The 19352-nt window shown below is 39.6% G+C and overlaps 1 protein-coding gene across 3 annotated transcripts in view; it reads right to left on the bottom strand.

Annotated features, from left to right (window-relative positions):
* Positions 1-18519, bottom strand: part of PNPLA8 (patatin like phospholipase domain containing 8) — a 51281-nt gene extending 32762 nt beyond the window's left edge. The window contains exons 1-4 of one of the 3 annotated variants that reach the window (XM_050785197.1): positions 17247-17332; positions 11583-11657; positions 5347-6358; positions 5055-5204 (exon numbers count right to left, since the gene is read on the bottom strand). In XM_050785197.1, the coding sequence (XP_050641154.1) occupies positions 5055-5204; positions 5347-6102 (906 nt within the window). In that variant the 5' untranslated portion in view covers positions 6103-6358; positions 11583-11657; positions 17247-17332. Of the gene's footprint in view, positions 1-5054; positions 5205-5346; positions 6486-11582; positions 11658-17246 lie in introns of those variants that run through there. The other 2 variants (XM_050785198.1, XM_050785196.1) reach the window with 2 other exon arrangements.
* Between the last annotated feature and the right edge of the window lie 833 nt (positions 18520-19352).

The following is a 19352-nucleotide window of genomic DNA, read 5'->3' as shown; positions in this document are numbered from 1 at the left end:
GGGTGCGGTGGCTCACGGCTATAATCCCAACACTTTGGGAGGCCAAAGCGGGCAGATTACTTGACGTCAGGTGTTCAAGACCTGCCTGACCAACATGTGAAACCCCGTCTCTACTAAAAAACCAAAAATTAGCCGGGTGTGCTGGTGGGTGCCTGTAATCCCAGCTACTAGGGAGGCTGAGGCAGGAGAATTGCTTGAACCCAGGAGGTGGAGGTTGCAGCAAGCCGAGAACGCACCACTGCACTCCAGCCTGGACGACAGAGCAACACTCAGTCTCGAAAAAAGATTACAAAATAAAAGTGTTGGAGAGAAAGTAGAACACAGAGGCCTCATATAATTCTGGTGAAAGAATAAATTGGCACCAGCACTATGCAAAACCATTTGGCAGTATCTACTAATGATACAAATATGCTCACTCTGTGAGCAGCAATAGTACTCTTAGGTATATACTCCAAAGAAACGAAGACCTGTGTTTTCCAAAACATATAACCCAGAGGTACTACTCCTAAATATTCCCAAACTGCAAACCATCCAAATGTCTAGCAGTAGAGGGAAAAATGAAAAGTATACCCAACAATATAGAAGGTTCTCACAAACATAATATGGAGTGAAAAAAAAACCAGACATGTAAGAACACATGTTTATCATTCATATAACATGCAAAAAGAGGCACAACTAAATTATGCTGCTAGAATTCTGAAAAACTGATCAATCTTTTTGGGGACAGTGTTTGGAGTGTTCATAAGATTGTTTCTCATTCAGGGTAGTGGTTATATAGATGTATTTCATGTGTGAAAAATCATGGAGCTGTAAACTTATGATTTGTGTTGTTTTCTATATATAAAATTTTTATAAAAAGCTTTTTAATAAACCCAAAGGATGTATGAATCCTTGTGACAAATTCAGCATTTTAAAACCGAGAGGGGGAGAAAATAGAACATAGAAACAGGGTGGATGCCGGGCGCGGTGGCTCAAGCCTGTAATCCCAGCACTTTGGGAGGCCGAGACGGGTGGATCACGAGGTCAGGAGATCGAGACCATCCTGGCTAACACAGTGAAACCCCGTCTCTACTAAAAAATACAAAAAACTAGCCGGGCGCGGTGGCGGGTGCCTGTAGTCCCAGCTACTCGGGAGGCTGAGGCAGGAGAATGGCGTGAACCCGGGAGGCGGAGCTTGCAGTGAGCTGAGATCCGGCCACTGCACTCCAGCCTGGGCGACAAAGCGAGACTCCGTCTCAAAAAAAAAAAAAAAAAAAAAAAATAAAGAAACAGGGTGGGTGAGGCCGGGAGCGACGGCTCACACCTGTAAACCCAGCACTTTGGGACACCGAGGCAGGTGGATCATCTGAGGTCAGGAGATGGAGACCAGCCTGGCCAACATGGTGAAACCCCGTCTCTACTAAAAATACAAAAATTAGCTGAGCATGGTGGCGGTCACTTGTAGTCCCAGCTACTTGGGATGTTGAGGCAGGAGAATCCCTTGAACCCAGCAGGCGGAGGTTGCAGTGAGCCGAGATCGCACCGCTGCACTCCAGCCTGGCGACAGAGCAAGACTCCATCTCAAAAAAAAAAAAAAAAGAAAGAAAGAAAGAAATAAGCTGGGTGAGGTGGCTTACACCTATAATCTCCGTACTGCAGGCAAAGCAGGCAGATTGCCTGAGCCCAAGAATTCGAGGCCAACCTGGGCAACATGGTGAGACCCTCTGTCTACAAAAAATACAAAAATTAGTTGGGTGTGGTGGCACATGCCTGTGGTCCCAGCTACTCAGGAGGCTGAGCTGGGCTGAACCTGGGAGGCAGAAGTTGCAGTGAGTGAAGACTGTGGCACTGCATTCCAGCCTGGGTGACATAGACTCGGTCTCCCAAAAAAAGAAAAAGAAACACATTTAACTTAGAAAAACAAGGAGTCCATAATATTATTTTAAAGGTGTAAAAACATTCATTTAATCACTGAGGCAGCTATTAAAGCAACACCTTATTTTGAAAACTGGTAACTAAATACAAGGAAATTAAGCATTTCTCTTTCCTTTCCTGTAAAATTTGCCTTTGAGAATACCCAAATAGCTTCAGTTGATGAAGGAAGGCTGTACTTTACAGAAGAATGTCAATTATAATGTAGGAGTAACAGAATTAGACATTGGTCATTCTGCAACTCTAATGAAATTATTAGTTCTGGAAATGATTAGGTTAATGGTTGATGAGATACTACTACTAGCACAACTGTCCAATGAGAAGCAGATTGTCATCAACTTAACCCGGTGGTCATCCTTAGCATTACTAATGGTTGTTCAACTAATTGTCATGTGTGTCTTGATGTGATGCATTATGAGGCACATGACATTACCTACAATGTGCTCTAACAACAAAATGTTTAACTCAATCAAGCCATTATATTTAAATTCCAATGTTCAGGAAATGAAAAGGAAAGAAGAACACTTCAAGTAACATTGAGAAAGAAGGCAAGTACATCCAGAAAGTGAGTCATTCTGCCTGTTAACCAGCCTGATGTCTTGAATTAAGTCAGTTTTAAAGGTGCAGGTGAAGAAGGTGTGGCTGAAGGACTGCATTATACTTTAAGTGATTTGGAGAAATAGTCAGATGCAATGTGTGATCTAGACTGGGCCCTCATTTGGATCTAATCAGTTACGTAAAGAACATTTTCAAACTGGGTACAGGATAAAGGAACATTTACTGATATAGAAAGGTATACATTATATGCTAAAAAACCAGATTATAAACAACATATACAGAATGAGTTTATTTTGGTATATATGTGCATAGAATAATTTCTGAAGGAATACTGTGGCAGACATTACTAATGTTCACCAACACCCAGTTTGCTTCCCCTTCCAAGCATACAGAAGGTTGTACTTTTCAGGCCCATGCAATCAGAAAGGATAAACAGACTGCGAGTAGAAGAAACCTGTGGCAACTTCTGCTGAAATATTCTTTCCTTGCCATAGAAATCATAGCGGAAGACTTAATTAAAATACAGACAACAGGACAGGATCTTAGTAACCACCACACTGAGGTTCACTGTGCCAAAGAGTCACTCAAATTCACAGTTGACTTTGCACGAGCCAGAAATAAAACTGTTTTGTTAAGTCACTGAGATTTTGGTGGTGTTTGCTATTAGAGCTTAAGGCAGCTTAATCCAATGAACACAAATAAACTCTAATACATTACAGTGGCAATCTGAGGGTAGTAAAAATATATTATTTTTATTTTCTTATCTTTTCTTTCTTCTAATTCCCTACGATGCTTTGTGCTGCCTTCTTTCTAAATGGTCAAAGTTCTTCTTTTTAATTAAAAAACATAATGAAAGGAGACCACCTTCATCACAAACAGTGAAAAAAATTATCACAGACAATTCCCTAAATGTGACTGCCATAAATGTAGCATACAAAATAAGTAACTCATTTTTTTTTAGGGCATTACATATCAGACATAATTCACTGTATTTAGCTACCATAAGTATGGCAGACACATAAAAAAGTAAAATTCATACAGATGTTTTATAAAAATTCTATCATTTTTAAAAAGCTCAACTCTTGATAATAACAAAAAGTTTAGCTGGAAAAGTTCACACTAGCGCGTACATGCTGACATGTTTTACGCAACTTGTCCAGTTCACTGTTTTTCAGATGATTATTTAAGGGAAGGGTGATGAGTTTTTTCAGACTATCTAGACTTTTATTCATAATTGATCTGGATATACATTCCCATCACATTTGTTCACAGTATTGAAAGGTCCTTAGATTTGGGATTAGTTATGCAAGATAAAAGAGTGCTCAGAGTTTCAATTAGCAAGACTATTTAATAATAAACTACAACTGAAAACTACTCAGAAATCCATCAGTAGTACAACTGGCCTTGTAAAAGAGGTTGAAGTGAGCCCCCTTGCCCTTCTGCCATGTAAGTAGGCCATGAGAAGCTGCTGTCTAGGAGGAACGGGACTCTCATCAAATTGTTGGTGCCTTGATTTTGGACTGCCCAGTTCTCATTTTGAACTATGAGAAATAAATTTCTGTTTTTTATAAATTACCCAGGCTAAGGTATTTTATTATGACAGCCCAAATGGACTAAGCCAGTATGTAATTCTATTTAAAAACCTTTGCTTTCAGTATATCACTGAAATGTGAAATATACTTAAAAGCATATGTATATTTGAGAATCTTATCTTTTATGCAAGAGATTATATAAATATAAAATATAATCCTAAATTGTAGGACCATAAAATACTGAAGCTAACTATAATAATGTATGTGTTATACAATACACAATTAAGGATGGGTACATTATTCAAAGACAATTCTTCAGCAAGATAATTGTTAAAAAGTCAAATAAATATGATCTAAATTAAAACAATTTTCTGAATGGCAAGCTAAAAATAAGCACTAAGAGATTTCTAATGAAATTTAAGCAATATCTATCATTACATTTTCAAATTTTTCATGAAATATTACAAATAATCTCAATAATATAGATGTAAAGAGACTCAATCACATTGGTCATATTTTATAGTACTGCTTTGAAAACGGTCCATATAAATGGGTCTAAATTATCCTCATTATTTTATAATTGAAAAACTGAGGCAAAGAAAAGCTCATTGTTTTACTTAATATAATTACTAATTCAATTATGAGTAAGGTCATTAAAATTTTTAGACTTTCCAATATGAAAGGACCATGAAATAAAAACAGCCTTACATATGAATTATGTCTCCTAGCTTAAAAGAATAGTTACATAGTATAAATATTTACATTGCTCTGAAGAAAACTCTGGCAGCTGTTAGGCAATTCAACTAATACACTGATTATTTTCTATTTTATAAATGTTTAATTTCATGTATACATATTGGTGCTAACAAAATAAAATGATTAGCATAATGTATGTCACAAAATAAATAGGGTAATTACTGAATATACATCACATGTATAATAAAAACCACAAAATTCAAATAGAAAAATGAACGGCTTTGCCTTCTCCATTTTAGAAGATTTTTTAGTATTTTTATTCCAAGACAAAACCAGATTAAATAAATTAGAAATTACCTTGACAGCCACTCCTTTTCCTTCAGGAAATTCTAGAAGATGAAAAGTCAGTTCTTCAACCCTAGTAATGCAGAGTTTTGGGTCAGTTGTTCTTCTTAATGCCTGAACTAATGCCCGGGTCCTGTTATCAATACTCACCCTTGCGATAATCTACAAAGACATATTAAATATATATGATTAGAATACAAAACTGCTCTAAAGAACAATTCAAGTTTCTTAGTTCTCACTAGGAAATCAAACTTATAAATTTGACAAAAAGTAATAGAACCAAAAAGCACACTGAACAACTTGCCTTTTCTCGCTGAAGAGATAAACGCTTTTTCTCCTCTGCATTTCTGTCTCTGCTCACAGCCTGATCAGTTTTAGCAGGCTCTTCCTGTTCTTCTGACTGACTCTTAAAATCATACTTTAATTTGGGGACAAGTCCGCCAATATAACCACCTACTAAAGCTTGTACACCTTCAGTGGGATGAGAAAGTAAGTTAGCAATACTTTGTTTAGTTGAAATTGGAAGAACATCAGGTATTGCAGAAGGACTTGTAGGCTTGTCCACAGTATCTAAAGATTCTGAGCCTGGCTTGTAAGCCAGGATGCCAGGATCTGGAGAACTTAATTTCCCCTCTTCCACCTCTTTATCTTCAAGTTTTGATTTGTCCTGGAAATGTTCATTTTCCTTTTCTTGAGACATTTTTTCCTTACGTTTGAAGTATGAATTAATATGATTTGATAAAAAGTAGAATGACTCTCCAAATTTTGTGGTTATAATATTTGTGTAATGAAAAAGACTGCGTTTACCTCTATTTTCTTCTTTGTCTATAATGTGACTTTTCTCTTCTGGAAAAGGACTCTTTTCTGCTGATTTGTCACTATATGTTTTCAGAGATTTGATGGCTTGTTTAATGTTTTTCTGTTTTAACCAGCCACTATCTGATACTTTTCTTAATATTTGGGAACTTGGCTTAAATTGAACTAAACGTGAAATCATTTCATTTCGATTGCCAAAAATAGCCTTTGAAACAGAGTTCAAAGTACTTTTAATACGGGACATACAAATGTTCACTTTTGTAAGTCCCTTGGGAGCAGAAGTGCTAAGTTTCAAAATTCCAATATGTAAACCATGGTTGCTTGGAGAGTAACAGTGCTTACTGCAAGAATGTGCTTCGCTTTTGGTCCATTTACATCTTATTATGTTTGTATGAAAACCTCTTTGTAGACTGATGTGGCTTATCCTCCAGCAATGCTTAGGTGAGAACAAGAAATGCAGTTGCTTGCTTCTCTGCTTCCCACAAACACTTCTTGCATTACTAAGGAGGTAAATATATATATCTACAGTCAGATTAATAGACATAACTTAAAAATCATTTATTTTCTATGACATTCTCTCACTTCTTGAGTGCTTCATTTAAGAAATGCCATAATTCATGGTCTTACCTGAAATGGCAAGAAAAAAAAATTAGAATTCACGTTAAAAATTGAAATTGGGTATAATAGAAAATACAAGACTATTTGGACTAAATTCAGCAAGCTATATCAAAAAAAGCAGATAAAATATTGCCATTATAGCTGATAGAAAATTCATTTTTAAGCTAATATAAAATAATTCACTTTCAGTATAGAGGTAAATAAAAAAAGAAAATGAGGAATAGAATGTTTAGGGAAAAGAACTAATTTAGAGAAGTTTCCCAATAGGTAAGTTTTCCTACAACACATAATTTAATATGCAATTCAGATACTCCGCTTTTTTTTTTTCCCCTTCCTCACTGTTAAATTCTGGACTACTTTATGTGACACTAGACTTGAAGACACTATTCCTCGAAGAAAAAGGTCAGGTCTTATACATCATTCATTGCAAACGATTTATAGAATACTTAATCTATACCAGACATGGTGCTAGATGCTGAAGTCACACAGTTACAGGATATGAAACAAAACTTCCAGTCTAGAGCTGCTAACAGCCATGTGAAAAAGATTTCACTACCTAAGTAATAAGTGCTCATTAAATCAAATAAGTCAGGCTAGAAGAAACTATAGCATCTAACATAGAAGGGGTTCTTAACCACTATATAAAAAGAATACATACAAATAAGAAAAGAATAATCCAATTTAAAAATGTAGTATTGGTAAAAGAAAAGACTAATAGATCAATGGAACAGAATAAAGAATCCAGAAACAGACCCAATTAAATACAGTTGATTGATCTTTCACAAAAAAGCAAAGGTAATACAATGGAGCAAAAATATTCTTCTTAACAAAAGACAACTGGACATCCGTATGCAAATTAATCTAGACACAGACTTTATACCTATCAAAAAAATTAACTCAAAACAGATCACAGATCTAAATGTAAAATGCAAATGTATAAAACTAGAATGTAACGTAGGAGAAAACTTAGATGACCTTAGGAATGGCAATGACTTTGAGATAATATCAAATGCATGATTCATGAAAGAAAAAATTGATAAGGTGGACTTCATTAATATTAAAAACTTCTGGCCAGGCGTGGTGGCTCACACCTGTAATCCCAGCACTTTGGGAGGCTGAGGCAGGCAGATCACGAGGTCAGGAGTTCAAGACCAGCCTAGTCAGCATGGTGAAACCCCGTCTCTACTAAAAATACAAAAAATAAGCTGTGCATAGTGGTGCACGTCTGTAATCTCAGCTACTCGGGAGGCTGAGGCAGGAGAATCACGTGAATCCAGGAGGCAGAGGTTGCAGTGAGCCAAGATTGTGCCACTTGCACTCCAGCCTGGGCAATAAGAGCCAGGCTTTGTCTCAAAAAAAAACCAAAAAAACCCAAAACCTTCTGCTCTGTGAAGGTCAATGTCAAGAGAATAAGACAACGAGGCAGAGACTGGGAAAAAATATTTTCAACAGACATATCTGATAAAGACCTGTCATCCATAATATTTAAAGAACTCTTAAAGCTCAACAATAAGAAAACAAACTCAATTACAAATGTGCCAAAGGCTGTAACAGACACCTCATCAAAGGAGATATATAGAAACAAATAAACATATGAGAAGTTGTACCACATCATATGTCATCAGGAAAATGCAAACTAAAATAACCATGATACTACAACATACCTATTAGACTGGCCAGAATACAGAACACTGAGAACACTAAATGCTGGTGAGGAGGTAAAGCAAAAGGAACTCTTACTCATTGCTGAAGAAACACAAAATGGTACAGTCACTCTGAAAGATAGTTCGGTAGTTTCTTGCAAAATTAAACATACTCTTAACATATGACCCAGCAATGGTACTCCTTGATATTTACCCAAAGGAGCTGAGACTATGTCCATAATAAAATCTGCACATGGATGTTTATAGAAGCCTTATTCATAATTGCCAAAATTTCAAAACAACAAGATGTATTTTAGTAAGTGAATGGATAACCTGTGGCATATCAATATATGGTATGTGTAGACAATGGAAAATTGTTCAGTGCTACAAAGACATGAGCTATCAAGCCATAAAAAGACTGCGAGAAACCTGAAATGCATATTACTAAGTGAAAACTGCCAATCTGAAAAAGGCTACATACTGTGTCTTAGTCTGTTCAGGCTCCTGCAACGAAATCCCATAAACTGGGGAGCTTACATATGGGAGATACCCCATATATAAAATGGGGTATCTGTGCGTGTTTTATAGAGACAGGGTCTCACTCTGTCACCCAGGCTGCAGTGCAGTGGCATGCATGATCATAGCTCACTACCTCCTTGAATTCCTGGACTCATGCAATCCACCTGCCTTAGCCTCCCAAGTAGCAGGGACTATAGGTACACATGCCTGGCTTAGGTAGCTTATAAACAATAGAAATTTATTTCTCACAAAATTTCCCACAGTTCTGGAGACTGCGAAGTCCAAGATCAGTATTAGCAGATTTGGTATCTGCTGAAGGCCCACTTACTGGTTCACAGATGGCTGTCTTCTTACTGTGTCCTCACATGGTAGAAGGTACTAACTAGCTCTATGGGTTGTCTTTTAGAAGGGCACTAATCCCATTCCTAAGGACTACACTCTCCTGACCTAATCACCTCCCAAAGGCCTACCTCTTAATACCATCACGTTAGCGGTTATGATTTCCACATGAATTTTGAGAGGCACAAACATTCAGACCACAGAAGTATGATTCCAGCTATATAACACTCTAGAAAGGCAAAACTATGAAGACAGTAAAAAGATCAGTGGTTGCCAAAAGCAGAGTATAGAAGGAATAAATAGGTAGGGGACAGAGGATAGTAATGCCCTAAAAATCCTCTGTATAGTATCATAATAATGGATAAATATAATTAAACATTTGTTTAAACCCACAGAATGTACACCACCAGGAATGAACCAAATGTACCCTATGAACTTGGGGGACTGTGTGTGAATGCAGGCTCATCAATTATAATACCTGTACCACTCTGGTGAGTGATGCCAATAATGGAGGTGGCTATGCATGTACTGGGGTAGGGGGTTTATGGAAATGTCTGTACCTTCCTCTCAATTTTCCTGTGAACCTAAAAACTGTTCTAAAAAAAGTCTTTTTTTAAAAAAACAATCTGCAGTTCTATATATGCTATACACACATGAATATATATATATACACACACACATATATTAAAAAATGAAAATCTACATATGTAGTTGAAATCTTATGGGCACACATATACATACACAAATTGATTCTGAAAGGATAAGCATCTGTTTATTCTTATGACCTAAGGCATGGGGCCAAAAGGGAATGAGAACGGTTTTTACTTTTTACTTTTCTACTGTCTGAATTATTTATAATGAGGTTTTATTTTGTAATTAGAAAAAGTAAAATATTTAAAGCACTGTAACAGAAGGTACCATGTGAATGAAAGACAAATTGAGATAAAATCGAGGGAAGTTTAAGAAAAAAAGAGGTTAAAAACTGGCCAAAGTTAAAAAGGAATTCATCATGTGTAAAGATGAGAAGGAAAGGAGAGAATTCTAAATAACCATAAACAAAACAAACACAGCCAGGAGTTTGAGACCAGCCCAGGTAAATGGTGAAACTTGTCTCAAAAAAAAAAAATAATAAAACAAATTAGCTGGGCATGGTGGCACACGCCTGTAGTCCTAGCTACTCAGGAGGCTGAGGTGGGAGGATTACTTGAGCCCAGGAGTCTGAGCCACAGAGTCCCCACCTCTAAAACAAACAAAATTACACACAGAAGCAAACAGAAGAAAGCATGGAAGAAAGCACATATAGTATGTGCAGAGATTGCATATAGTCTAGTTTTACTGCAGGACCTAGAAAGATTGAGAGAGAGGTAGATGACGCTGAGAAAGATGGAACTGAGAACCTATTCCAATTGTCCAGAAGATAACAGCCTGAAGTAAAATTCTTCCTTCTAAATTGCATGTGCCATTTAGAATTTTAAATGGAAGAGAGAGAAAAAAAAGCAAAGCCTGTCTTGTCTTCCAGGCTGAAGGAGCCCAGGGAATTCTACCACAAAATATGGCTGCCTGGTATAAGTATTTTGAATTAAAGCCCCATCAGAGATCAACAGATGCTAGAAGAGACTTTTCCCCTATCTACAAAAAGACCAGACAGATTCCCCAAGGAGAATAATTGTTTTCCCGTCTCCTCCTCAGGGAGACGGGAAAACAATTTTATTATCTGCTGCAGAAAAGAAGACTGGAAGACTGAAGAATATAACCACACCCAAATGACACTTTAACAAGATAAAGTCTGTCTCTTAGGCTCATTCAGTTTTCAAAGAGAATACAAGTTCATCTCTGTCCTTCCAACCCCCCGTCCATTCCTTCGCCCTAGTGATCAGTTATTGCCGCTCAACAGAATTACCTCTATTCCCCATCTTTCCTTCCCCTCTGAAAACAGCTATGTAAGTATGTGGGCCCCACTGGGATATTTAAGTAATCATTGCGATTCTCAGCTGTGCACATTAATAAATTTGTATGCCATTTCTCTTAGTAATCTGTTTCTGTCAGCTGATTTTCAGCAAACTGGCAGAGGTGGAAGGGGACATTTTCCCTTGATTCCCACAAGGCTCTTCCAAACTCCTTGGGACTTGCAACAATAAGATAAGTCAAGTTAACATAAAAGCTCTGCAGCCCCAATGACACAAAAACACTTAAGGTAAAATACTTGCGGATAAAAAGCCATGCTCTGTTTTCACTTATATGTAGGAGCCAAAAAAATTGGATCTCGTGGAGATAGAGAGTAGAATGATAGTTACCAGAGGCTAGGAACAGTGTGTGTGAGGGAGAGTTGGGGGCTGGAAAGGAGGGGATAAGAGAGGATGGTTAATAGGTACAAACATACACTTAGAAGTAATGAATTATAGGCCGCGCACGGTGGCTCATGCCTGTAATCCCAGTACTTTGGGAGGCCGAGGCGGGCAGATCATGACGTCAGGAGATCGAGACCATCCGGGCTAACATGGTCATACCCCGTCTCTACTAAATATACAAAAAATTAGCCCGGCGAGGTGGCGGACGCTCGTAGTCCCAGCTACTTGGGAGACTGAGGCAGGAGAATGGCGTCAACCTGGGAGGTGGAGCTTGCAGTGAGCCGAGATCACAGTCACTGCACTCCAGCTTGGGCGACAGAGCGAGACTCCACCTCAAAAAAACAAAACAAAAAAAAGAAGTAATGAGTTATACTATTTGAATAGTAAAGTAGGGGGACTATAGTTAACAATAACATATTGTGTTATTTCAAAATAGCTACAAGATTTGAAATATTCCCAAGAAAAAATAAATGTTCAAGGTGATGCATATCCTAAATACCCTGATTTGATCATTTCACATTGTACGCATGTATCAAAATATCACATCTACCCTATAAATATATACAAATATTATACATCATTTTTTAAAAAAAATCCATGCTCAACTTGAAGAATACCAAGAAAATGTAAAATTAAACCAGAAAAATAACTGTGTGAGGTAATGCATATGTTAGATTTAGTTAGTCCACAATGAAAATAATACTTAAAAAATCATGTTGCACACCGTAAATACATACACCTTTATCTGGCAATTTAAAAAATAAAAAATAATTTTATAAAATAATAAAGCCATGCTCAAAGTCAATAGTAAAAAATCTCCAGGTTTAAGAGGACCCACGGGTCTGGAACTGCAGTCATACTATCCTCAAGGTGCAGATACCCTATGGGCAATAGGATCCCACTCCAAGCAACCACCACAGAAAATGAACTCACTGAAGTTACAAAACATGCAAAGAAATGCACCATCACCTGCAGAGAGGATCAGCAAATATAGCCAGAAAACAAATGTGTAACTAAGATTCAGAAATATAAAACAATTAAGGTCTAAAATGTTCAAAGGCGAAACAGAAAGAACAAAAATAAGAGTCAAAAAGAGAACTGTACCCAGAATAAACAGGGAGAGCAAAATCTCAGAAATGAAAACTCCAGCTATGTGCTAGCTACAAACACACCTGTAACAGAAGGCTGAAAATACAGGACTGGGAAAAATGTTATACCAGACCGAAACTACCCATCAGAAAATGAAAAGCCTTTGAAGGTAAACATAAGGGAAAGGCATTAATTATGGATAAAAAGGAGACACTGCATAACAATAAAGGAATGATCCATTTACTTATTAAACCTCAGGTAATCATGTAGACCTTGGAGGAGAAGACAATCTACTGAGAAATAAAACAAATAAGGAACGGAATGGATAAAGTCAGGCTGAGAAGTGTCATGAATTAAAATAAAGCAGGGGGGAGGGGAAGAAGGGCACAGAGCGCTATTTTTATGGTGTGATCAGAACTGAGTTGACATTTTAGTGGAAACCTGAAAGAAGCAAGAAAGAAAATTATTAAGAAAATCTGGGAAAACAGCATTCTAGTCAGAGAGAAAAAACCACCAACAATTTGGAGACAAATATGAGCCTTGGAACAGCAAGAACTACAAGATGATTAAAGGCAAGTAAGAGGAAAAAAAGAAGGATAAAGATGAACCAAACCAAAAATAAAATTCTACGGCTCTCCTCAACATCTGAATGGACCCCTCCTCTTGGCCAAGGGCATTCCAGAGTTAACCTGAAAATCTAGTTCAGCCATGATGGAAAGGGGGTTGGATGTGCCTCATTATACCCCTCCAGCATTCACATCAACACAGATCTTAAGTCTGGTAAGAAATATTTACAGGCCGGGTGTGGTGGCTCACGCATGTACTCTCAGCACTTTGGGAGGCTGAGGTGGGTGGATGACGAGGTCAGGAGTTCAAGACCAGCCTGGCCAATATGGTGAAACCCCGTCTCTACTAATAATACAAAAATTAACCAGGCGTAGTGGCACATGCCTGTAGTCCCAGCTACTAGGGAGGCTGAGGCAGAAGAATCACTTGAACCCGGGAGACGAAGATTGCAGTGAGTTGAGATAGTGCCACTGCACTCCAGCCTGGGCGACACAGCGAGACTCCCTCTCAAAAAAAAAAAAAAAGAAAAGAAAAAAGAAAAAACATTCACAATCTATTCTCTCTGAAGCCTGCTACCTGGAGGCTTCATCCACATCATAAAACCTTGGTCTCCACACCTCCTTATGGTAACCCAGACATTCCTTTCCACTGATAGCAACTCATTCAACCAACTGCCAAACAGAAAATTTTTATATGACCTGGAAGCCCCGTCCCCTTCCAAATCAAACCAATGTGACTGATTGATGCATTATGTCTCACTAAAATGTACAGAAGCAAGTGGCATTTGACCACCTTAGGCACATGTCAGTGGGACCTCCTGAGGCTGTGTCACGGGTGCGTCCTTAAATTCGACAAAATTTTCTAGATTGATTGAGACCTGTCTCAGATATTTTGGGGTCACAGACCCCAAAATTCAGGCAGGAAATGGAGACTACACTATGGCAGAATTTTGCATTCTTTCTTTCCAATATGATGAATTTATGAAACCACCTATCAACTTGGCATTAAAATATAGTACAAAAGGCCAAAATATGGGAACCATTACAAGATTAGACAACTTCATAATCATAATGAGAGATTTAATACATCTTTCTCAGAAACGACAACTACCAAGTAAAAATTACAAAACAAAGATGACCAACAAAATCAGTAAGTTTAATTGAATTGCCCCCAAATCACAACATTAGTAAATGCAAGATAAGTGTTTTGAGAGTACATTCAGCCAGAAGTTAGATCGCAAAAACATAGGAAGAAGAATGTAAAGTGAGACGCTACCAACAACTGAAAAAAGAGCAAGGAAGAATAGACGTAGTATAAATACAAGGGAGGTACGAATAAAACGGAGAGGCTTGGACCAACCACTAGAGAAGGGAATGGAGTTTTAACTAGAGGAATTAAGGGAATTATTAGGTGGAGGCCCAGCTAAGAATGGAAAGAATGAATTTACAGAGGATATCACTTAATTATTAATATAACACAGGCAAAAGGGTGACAACAGTCTGAAGGTAACAGTACTGAGGAGAGCAAAGATGCCCTGGTGGCCATTGAGCAGACCATCCAGAGGGACAACTCCTTATCTGAGGAATTTAGAAATAATTAGACTTCTCTGTTGGCTAAAGCCAGCATCTAGTACCAGGATTCTTTCCCAGAAACGTATAAGTAACTAGAATTTCTATACATGTCCAGAATGTATGCTTGTCAAAACTCATTGTGCAACCTTTGCTGATATCAAAGCACCAAAATGTCTACAAATGTAATCACTGATCATGACCTATGTGGCTAATATGGTCCAAGTTACCCTTCAGCTTCTGCTGTAAGGTCCATAAATACCCCTAAGAAGAAAATCCACTGCAGTGAGCTGTCCTCTCTTGCTGAGGCGCCTTACTGCACTCTTCTGCAGCACTCTTTCTATCTAATAACACTTTCCTTTTCAACCCTATACTGTTGTTGGTAAATTTTTCTTACTACCCTACTATCCCAAGCTGACCACTTTCTAATGCTGGGGCTCTGACACCTCACCCAGCAAGTACTAGTGTGGGGAAGAGAGCCACTCTGAACACTTTGAAAGCAAGGGAAAAAAGAGAAAACAACAAAACACAGGACTTGACAGCCAAGAATGGGGTAAAGAGAGGGAAGTGTTAAGAGAGCTCTAAGGTTTCAACTCTGAAAAATATGAAGAGTGCCATTTGCGAATATGCGAAAACTGTGAAGGGGCCAATTTAATACGAGAGAAAAACACATTTTCTTTTGGATTCACAGGATGAAGTAACAGTGGGACATTCAAATGGAAATGTACACAGACTGTGGATTTATGTGTGGAATTACCAGCACAGTGGCAGCAGAAACCACAACATTAAATGGATTTATCAGATGATAGTTTACAGTAACAATACATGACTATTTTGGGATTAGAGAACCTGAGAAAAGCTCTTTTTCCTTGAAAAATATGTATTTGCAACACAAACTATATTTTCCATAACATTTCAATATATTCACATGCCTATTTAAGTATACCTGGGTTTCAAATATGAAACTCTAGTTTAGAGAGAGCGACAGGGGTAGAGGCTTGAGTGCCACCCAGAGCTAAGAAGAGGAAGAAAGACTCTAAAGAAAACAAAACAGGAGAAAAGCCACCCTGAAAAAATCAGGACACTGGAAACCAAGACAGGACCAATTTTTTTTCAAGTAACGGATAAGGAACAGAATAAAATATGCGAGTACTGCAGAAAAAAATAAGAACTAAGAAATGATCGGCCAGGCGCGGTGGCTCACACCTGTAATCCCAGCACTTTGGGAGGCCGAGGCGGGTGATCACTTGAGGCCAGGAGTTTGAGACCAGCCTGGTCAACATGGCGAAACCCGTCTCTACTTAAAAAAATTAGCCGGGTGTGGTTGCGCACGCCTGTAAATCCCAGCTACTCGGGAGGCTGAAGCAAGAGAATCCTTTGAACCTTGCAGTGAGTCGAGATCGCGCCAGGACACTCCAGCCTGGGTGACAGAGAGAGACTCCCAACAACAACAAAAAATGGCAGGACAGGAAGGTGTCTATGGCTAAGCGTTCTAACTCTGACCTTTTTACAAATATATATTCCACGACTGAAGCAATATGCAGCTTCAGCACAACCCCTCTAACTGGGGTAAAAAAACAACTCAAAGTACAGGTTGTTCTTGTAACAACTTTGCATGTGAAACAAGTGAATATCTAAACTAGTGAAACTGACCCTTTCTTTCAACATCACTCATTGAAAGGGCGTTTACAAGATTTTAATTTAGGCCTGATACAGAAATAAAAAACGAGATTAACATTAAGAAAAAGTTGATTATAATTACGAAATAAAAACATGTTTTTATACTGAAAGTACAACTAATTTGCATAAGCAATTTAACAAAATAGCTACAATGGGCTTGATACAACTGCCTCACAAGCCTTAAGCTCTCAGTTCTTAATGTTTCACTGTTTAACAGCATTTTCTTAATACACTGAAACATTTGTCATTTTCGAACTCTCGGCAATTAGGACTGCAGAACCAGGATACAACTGTTACTGGAAATGCAAACAGTATTTTAAACAGGATTATATGACAGTCCCTTATGTCACAACTCTGAAGTTTTTCCTATGAATCACCATTTTAAAGTTATCATTGTATTAGGCGTGGAAAGCAGGTTCCTTCCAGCATAATGATAGAAATGACACAGGGATAGGAAGCACTGAAACAGTGATTCATACACCTTCACCTTTTAAAAAGTACACACCTGAATCTACTTAAGCAGCAGTGGTCAGGGATGGAATCAAATGCGGATGGGGTTAGAAAGAAATTGCTGACAAAAAATATCAGGCAGTAGAATCACCAGGTGCACAATGACAGTCGAGAATGATGTAGAGTAGGGAAACCCTCCTGAGAGTGACCAGCTAACTACTGGAGAACACTAAAGTCCAGGGGAAGGCAGACAGACTGGGAAATTGGGGAGGGAGTCCTGGGGATGGGACAGGAGGAGCAGGGCGGGACCGGCGAAACCAAAAACAGTTTGCGCTTCTGGGGCAGCAAAGTCCACGGGGGCGGAGGGCGCCGAGCACCAATGAGCTCCAGGAGCCGCGGGCTCCTTCCAGCGCCAGGTCCTCCCCAAAGCCTGGCGTCTCCCCACCCTCTCGCTAGGGAAGTGCCCTTCAAAGAAAGAGAAAGGAAGACCCGGAGAAACGGACAAGGGTCCAGAACGATCACCCAGCCTCCTATCGTCCCGCCCCTTGTCCCCTCGCGGGCACTTACCGGGATGCAGGCCGCAGTCACAAGGGCTGCAGCGGCGACTCGCTCGTTCCCGGCATTGACGTCCACTCCTACCGGCCTGCATCAGCTGAGCTTCCAACACAAACACTGGCGCAGCAGCTGGGTCACCACCCACTCAGCCCCGCCCCGCCCCCAGCGGAAGTGACGCACTAGCCGTTTGGGTCTACCCGCTAGCCCGGGTGAGGTTTTTCCGCCTCGCTCAGGCCTCTGCGTCCCTGTCAATCTCCGTTCTTCCCCCTCCCCGAGGTATGCGCAATAGAGCATGACGGAGCGCAAGGCGGGAAGCAGCGACAGACGTGTATGCGTGTATGCGTGCGTGCGTGCGTGCGTGCGTGCGTGCGTGATGCGCGAGGCGTGGCTTGCCGGTGGGGCGTGCTGTGCTCCTGTTGTGTTTCCCGGGTGTGTGAGCGGTGGGACTTCGTTTTGCCTTCGTGGGCGGGACCTGGGAGCAGTATCCTGGCTTGCTTGTTTGGGGGCCGCTATCCTCTTTAGGCAGAGATAAGCCTCCCTCTCCGCGTCCCTGAAGCCCCTGCCCAAGCTGTCTCAGTTCCTAGGAGCTGCGGGCTGCGATACCAGTTTCCTAGAGGGTGGTGCGCGGCACCGCCGCGCCCCTTTCTCTGTATCTATTCCTGGGCATGGCCACCCAGACTAAATGGCACTCAAAAGCGATTTGACATATATTACAGTATTGGAAGTTAGCATAAACCGCCCCATAAATGGTCCCACACTTAACACATCTTTTTAAAATTCTGGCATTTCATGCGTACCACAGGGGCAAACTACAACCCTCAGGGCAAATCCGGCCCATCGCAGGTTCTGCTGTATATAGCTGGGAGCTAAAAATGGGTTTCACATTTTTCAAAGGTTAAAAAAAAAAATGTTGTGCGACACATGACAATTATATGATATTCATATTTGTGTCTGCTTTTTACAGTTTCATTAGAACACAGCCTTTCATTCCTATACGTGCTGTCAATTAAAGCTTTTATGCTACAATAGCGAATTTGGGTAGTTGCAATAGCCCCTTACCCTCTTGAAGTGCCCTTGCAATTACATTGAGGTCCGGAAAACAGATCAGTGTCTACTAGTTCTCTACCTCAAAATGTTATCAAGACTTACAGTGTGCTCTCAAGGCTTACCCACTACCCACGGATATGTATGCTTTAGCCTCCTGTAAGGTTATTGTAAAGTCCTTAAGGAAGGGAGTTCTTTGACCTGTCAAATGTAGTGGACGTTACACTGATAGTTTTGTTGTTATTTTTTTAAATCAAGGAGGGAAAGCCAGCTTGCTATGTTCTTGGGACACAGTGTCTGGATTATGTACATCATAATGCCTGGTAAACCATAGCGGTGGATAAGCCAGACATGTTATTTAGCTACAGGAGAGTTAAAAGATGTATGCACCAATTAAGCCTTACAGGCGTGTGTAAGGAGCTTTAGTGTTTGAAAGAGATTCCTCCTTGATGCTAAAGAAAAATTATTCTGACACTTGTTAAAATGGCAAGGAAGACATTTAGAACTATTGCAATAGGTGCCATGACTATCACCGTCGGGGAGAGAGATCAGCCTCAAGTTTTAATACAACAAAAACAGCTAGGAATTATAGCCAGCAAGGAGACTGAGGGGTCAGTGCATGGAAAATTACTAAGAGGTGACATCAGGGGTAGGGGATATTCTTGCTAAACTGACTTTCAAGATTCTTGCTGAAGGCAGGTGGGGATGATCAATTATCAAGGCTAGGGGATACTCTCTAAACTGACTTAGCAAGATTCTTGCTAAAACTGGACTCAGCAGGCCTAAAATAGTGGTCCAAGGATGAGGCCTAGTTGGGAAGAGGGCTCAGAGGAGCGTAACTAAAGTATGGTCAAGGAGAGAGCATTGCCATTCCCTCTCCGCTTATGCTCTTCCATCTCCTAATTTAGTCAGGTGTTATGAAATAGCCAGATTTTCCTCCCATGTCAGAAATTTCCAAATAACTCCCAATTCCTGCTTCTCCATTCTTACCCTACCTCTCCCTCCCTTGTCTACCACCATACCTTTAATCAATCGTGAAGTCTGATGAGTTTTACCGCAGAATTTCTTGAATCA

This window comes from Macaca thibetana, chromosome 3 (assembly GCF_024542745.1).
Source record: "Macaca thibetana thibetana isolate TM-01 chromosome 3, ASM2454274v1, whole genome shotgun sequence".
NCBI classification, from domain to species: Eukaryota; Metazoa; Chordata; class Mammalia; order Primates; family Cercopithecidae; genus Macaca; species Macaca thibetana.
This window is presented reverse-complemented; position numbering and strand designations above follow the sequence as displayed.